The 5,214-nt window shown below is 56.5% G+C and overlaps 2 protein-coding genes across 2 annotated transcripts; one reads left to right on the plus strand and one right to left on the minus strand.

The window, feature by feature from the left end:
• Positions 1–592: 592 nt before the first annotated feature.
• P884DRAFT_254478 (uncharacterized protein) lies at positions 593–1,935 on the minus strand. Its single transcript, XM_069440892.1, has 2 exons — positions 1,449–1,935; positions 593–1,047 (listed from the first exon to the last, which is right to left on the minus strand). The coding sequence occupies exons 1-2, from the start codon at positions 1,480–1,482 to the stop codon at positions 920–922; spliced, it is 162 nt and encodes a 53-aa protein (XP_069300898.1). The 5' UTR covers positions 1,483–1,935; the 3' UTR covers positions 593–919.
• A 411-nt stretch (positions 1,936–2,346) lies between these two features.
• P884DRAFT_266569 (uncharacterized protein) lies at positions 2,347–3,829 on the plus strand (the record flags this gene model as incomplete). Its single annotated transcript, XM_069442038.1, has 2 exons — positions 2,347–3,054; positions 3,116–3,829. The coding sequence occupies 2 exons, from the start codon at positions 2,347–2,349 to the stop codon at positions 3,827–3,829; spliced, it is 1,422 nt and encodes a 473-aa protein (XP_069300899.1).
• Between the last annotated feature and the right edge of the window lie 1,385 nt (positions 3,830–5,214).

Raw genomic sequence — 5,214 nt, forward strand, 5'->3', positions numbered from 1 at the left:
CACATGCCGCGTACAAAGTACCATTAGACCAAATGACCTATTGAGTACGAAATGCATCTTCCAAAATCTCCCTTTCCTTGGTAGGAACCTATTCTTGCAGTTTTGGGCGTATGTCCAGTACATACCTACTGTGTACCGTATGGAGGCCCCTAGAAACGACGCGTGTAATGGAAAGTACCGACAAACCCCTGGATGGGTTTCGGCGGGTGCGCAGCCGCGGGCAAGGGCTCGTACACTAGTTACTGGGACCGCGGCCCGCACCTGCTCCCGGCACAAGTTCCATCGCCTCCATGATCCAGCCGTCACCCCTCCAAGCCACCGTTTCCGTTGCTGGGGACTCCTTGAAACTTCCCACACTCAGTCAGTGGCCAAGGGGATCCGGCGCCAGGGTGTGTGCATGCGCCGCTGAGCCTGTGACCCAACATCTGTCTGTTGCTGCGGCGGCCCTCGCCCTGCTGGAACTCCAATCATAGCAAGTACCTACAAGTAGGCTGACCCATCCATCCCTCCACTTAGTTACTTTGTTCCAAGTTCTTCGCGACTTCCCCGGTGACGGTCGGTGCTTCACAACTGAATCGCGCACCGTTACGTTGTTTCTGGGATTCCACGGTTCTCTTTCCAATCTGCAAGCCCACGCCGGTTTGTCAGACGGCCGGTCCATCCAGACTCGATTTGGACTTGGCGCTTCCCAGCAACCCCGTCAAACCCCTTGTCCGCCCCGGGCCAGCCCGACATCCCGAAACAAAGGTTGGGTTCTTCCAGGATGCGCCGCGTCGCTCGCCAGGAAACTATTTTCGAGGCTGCGTAACGGCAACTCACCTCAGCGACATACCAAGCCTGGGTAGTCTACTCGCTTATTTTCTTTTCCCTTTCTTGACGAACCACTCCTCGACGCCGAGACACTCGAAAACGGATCTGGTCACGCTGGCACTCCGCGGAAAACAGGGTACTGTACACAGTAATCCGTATATAACGTTACCTGAGGTACATCCCTGGTACCCTGCTTACCTGCCTTCCTGCCCACCAACCTCCAGCTTCTTTTCCGAGGTATGTCACCTGCACGCAACACAACGGTTTTTTTTTTTTTTTTTTTTGGCCAGGCACCATTTATGGCTGGCCTCAATTTTAGTTACTCGCCGACCTTTTTTTCCCTTTCCTTTCCCTTTCTTTTCTTTTCCTTTTTTTTTTTCATTGGCCACGGCTCTGGAAACGGGAGGAGTGTACATACATACACTTCAAGGAGGCGGTCAAGGTACGAAGGCTACGAAGTCGCAAGCCAAAGTCCGCTTCTCTCTGCAAGCGCAGCCAGTGTCTTGAGCCTGGGTAACTGCGTTCTTTCCAATTTGGTCATTCGGTCGAATCCGGCCGTGCGCCCACGCAACTTCATCCCGCACCACCCTGTCGACTCTGCAACCGCAGCTCTATGACACTAACTACTCTGTACTTAGTACGGATGGATTCACCCCCCTTCCCGCACCCCATCACACACGCACCAAGGGCACGCGCATGCAGCTAACACTGCACATTACGCCCGTTTCCGTTTCCTTCCCGCTTCCATCCATGTCCCGCTCCCCTGTCGTCTGTCAGCCGGTGCCTCCTTTGGTTACCCACCGTGGCCGATCGAAACTCTTCGCACTAGCTGCTGGGACTCTTGGGAAGCGACTTGATTCGCTGCTAGGCAGCGAGCTGCGTCTCTGCTTCGTTGCGTCGTTCCACCCTGGGGGCTCTGCTGTTCTCATGCAGCCCCTGGGTTCCAGTTATTTTTTTTCCCTTTCTGCCCCGCTGTGGTTGTGTCCGCCCGCACTGCATCCATCCATCCACGCTAACTTCGGGACCCAGGCCGTCAGCAACAAGGGAACTCCCGCTCCTGATAAAAAGGCTCGCTCCAGTTCCCGCGACCAGACATCATTACCCGTTTCCTCCCCCCTCCCCCCCAGCTGACCCGCACTTCTTTGCGCTCTATTTATTCGCCCATAGCGCCTACTTCCCCGCCACGCCTCGTGGGTTCTCTTCTCAACTCGTGACCCATATCACCGGATTCTCTGGTCGCCCGGAGTTTGCGTGCACTTACGGGTCAGAGAGTCGCCACCACGGTTTGCTTTCGCCTGGACAGCAGCTGGACGGTTACCCCGGACGTGGCAAGGTGAAGAACATATTTGCAAGGAGTTCAAGTAGTCTGGGGAAAGCGAGAGATCTGCGCCGTCTCTAGTCTTGTGAAAGAACTCGTCAAGCTACGGGTCCCCCAGCCGGTCGAGGAGGGTCGCTCCGGAGCACCACCGAGGGACGTCCTCCTCTCCCATCCACACGAGCGGGTACCGGCAGTACCGCGCACAATTAGTTGCAAGCATGGCGGATGATTATCGACGAGGGAGGCTAGATCCTCCACGAAACAATGCCGAGGACCTGCGCTACCCACCTCCCGAGGGCGAGGATCGAAGGCGGCTCCCCCCCGTAGGCCCAGACGGCGCCGCGCTTCCTCCAATATCCTCCTACCCGCCTTCAGGCCCGTCATACCAAGCAGACCCACGCTATCCGGATAGGAGTTACACGGCGGATCCGAGGTATCAATCAGACCCGAGGAGTTGGCAACCAGACCCTCCGGCCTCTAACGGTTACCCTCCCCCGCCGGATGCGCGGTATCCTCCACAAACGGATGCGCGCTACCCTCCGCAGCCGGACGCGCGCTACCCTCCACCGATCCCCCCCCAGCATCCACGTCAGTTTGACGACCGTAGGCCGTACGAAGACAGGCGGCAGTATGACGACCGGCGACAGTACGAGGACAGGAGGCAGTACGACGATCAGAGGATATATGATGATCAGAGGCAGTACGGTGACCGGAGACCATATCCTGACCCGTACTACGATGCGCAACAGCAGCCCCCGGCAAGGGCTGGCGGGTACGGACCCGACTACTACAGATATCCGCCGCCGGGACCGTATTCTTACGGGATGCCGCCGCCGCCACCGCCGCCGCCGCCGCCGCCGTCACAGCAGCAGTCCGCACCCAGACAGAGAACTTCGATTGCCTGCCGGTATTGCCGAAAGCGAAAGGTATTTGAAATTCCTTTTCAGCCCTTCTTAAGAGACTCCAAACTGACCCGACTCCTGGCAGATTCGTTGCAGTGGTTACGCGCACACCACCAACGGCAAATGTGCCAATTGTGACAAGCTCCGGATCGATTGCATATTCCAGCCGGTGTCGTCCAATTCTTCCGCCGCCTTTGTCCCGGTGTCGGCTGTTCCTGGGGGAGTCCCGCCGGGGACGCCACTTTACGGGGCTTATGGTCAGCCACTGCCCCCGTCGGCCGCCTCAGCTCCGCAAGCTCGCGCTTATCCATACCCGCCGTCTGACCACAACAACACTCCCCCAATGCACTCACCCACGGGCTCATATCCGCCATACGACGACAGAGATCCCGGGCGCCGGCGGACGCGCCCTCCAGAGGAGGAACACAGCCCCCGGCCGCCTCCTCCAAATTTTCCGGCGGACGAGGACCCGAGGAGGCGGTCTCCTGTTTCGATCAATAGCAACGACACCCCGCCTACGGGTTATCATACCTCGTATCATCAGAGCTCGTATGATGCCGATCAGGCTCCGGCCGCGGGCCAGAACAGCCCCGGTCGTTCCATGCCGCCACAGCCCCCGTTACGGGCACCCCAAGAGAGACCGTCGCAAACGCCACCGCAGCCGCAATCCCAGCTCGCGCCTCAACCGAAGGGGCAGCCGAACCCGATGAGCTTGGATAACCTGATAGGCCCGGGTCCTCGTGGCGCGGTCAACGATATTGATCGAAACATGCTGGGAAGGCTGAACCGGCGGTCGTGATCCCTCAAAAAGATCTTTCGATTGGCAGTAGTATTGATGACCTCTGGGGGAGAAGGAGAGATAATACGGCAAGATGTTAGCTGTGCGATTTTCGCAGTTCGCTGCGGTCGTTGATTCGGGATATAGCCCCGAATTCGTCGATGAGAATCGCGCAGCTTCGGGCAGCCTACCGAGTCTTTTTCATCACCTCGGATGGCGAGAGAAATAATGCAAGTCTCAAATTTTCTTCCCCGCTTTCTCAGAAATTGCTTCACCTCATCCTGCGTCTCATATTGCTCTGACAACATATCTGTCGGTCTTGGTCATTCATGTTTTTTTTTTCCGCATTGTACGACATGTCGGGAAAAGGTGTCTTAACCTTCATTGCCGGTGGGCCGGGTTCTTGCCGGGATGTGACAATGAAGTCTTCATGATACGAAAGCTGGGCCTTAATTGTTTGCGCGGACGTTGTTGGATAATATGCGACTTTTGATTGTTCACGATTTTACGGGGTGCATGGGAGAAGAACGGTATTGCCTCACGGCACAGGTGGCTTTTCTGATAACTTTATCTGTTTCTTGTTTCTTTGCATTCTTTCTTTCTTTTCTTTTCTTCTCTTTTGCGTTTTTGTATTCTTTTGTATTCTGTTAATTTTCTCATTCTTTTCGACCCTCTCTGATCAGGTCTTCGAACCTTTTCGCTTTTGCGAGATTGGTTGTAAACAAGTGTGCAGGCAGTTTGATTGCGCTAGTCTAGCAGCCACCGACCTCACCAAGCTTCGGGGCACATCAATCAAGGACCAGCGTGCTACAGGTAGCACATGGTGTTCCACATTCCCTTCTTTTTTTTCTCAGTAATTTGCTCCTGATCATGTTCCCACATCTTTCTTACCCACTTCCCGTCGCCCGCCGCCCCGTAGGAGCAGGCCAATGCGATCTGCGACTCGGAGCAAGCTAGCAAGCGACTAATAAGGGCCGCCGTCCGCTGGCCACGCGGTTGGGCAGGAATAACGAGCGGGGGACGACAACGAGCTGACAGGGCGGAAAAGTGCCGCGAAGCGTGGAAAAGGAGGAAAGGGTGGACAAAAGTGAAAAGGGATCCTTTCCTTGAGGGTATCCGCTCTACTCCAAAAGTGGCATGGTGATTCAATCTTGAATGCCGCATACGGCGTGTGTGGCCACAAATACTTCTCGTGCCCCATCGGCCATCGCGAGTGGGAGAGACGGAGGAGGGGTAGAGAGAAAGCCGGAGCAGCAAGCGGCGGTATCCCAGCAAAATCTCGAGCGTCGCTTGATTTCGCCGCTAAGGCCCGCCGCGGAGTAGCCACCGGAACCGGGTTTCCGGGAATGGAACGTCAAGGTCGCGCTCCTTTTTCCTTTTTGCAGCCGCGGGCGGCGGCGGGGGGG

This window comes from Thermothelomyces heterothallicus (genome assembly GCF_042370625.1).
Source record: "Thermothelomyces heterothallicus CBS 202.75 unplaced genomic scaffold P884_scaffold_2, whole genome shotgun sequence".
Lineage (NCBI taxonomy): Eukaryota > Fungi > Ascomycota > Sordariomycetes > Sordariales > Chaetomiaceae > Thermothelomyces > Thermothelomyces heterothallicus.

Excerpts from the sequence above, each read along its gene's own strand:
- P884DRAFT_254478 (XM_069440892.1), bottom strand. The coding sequence starts at position 1,482 with ATGGGGTGCGGGAAGGGGGGTGAATCCATCCGTA. Across the intron at positions 1,048-1,448 it reads GGGGGGTGAATCCATCCGTA|CTCGGAAAAGAAGCTGGAGG; the intron begins CTAAGTACAGAG and ends CAGGTGACATAC.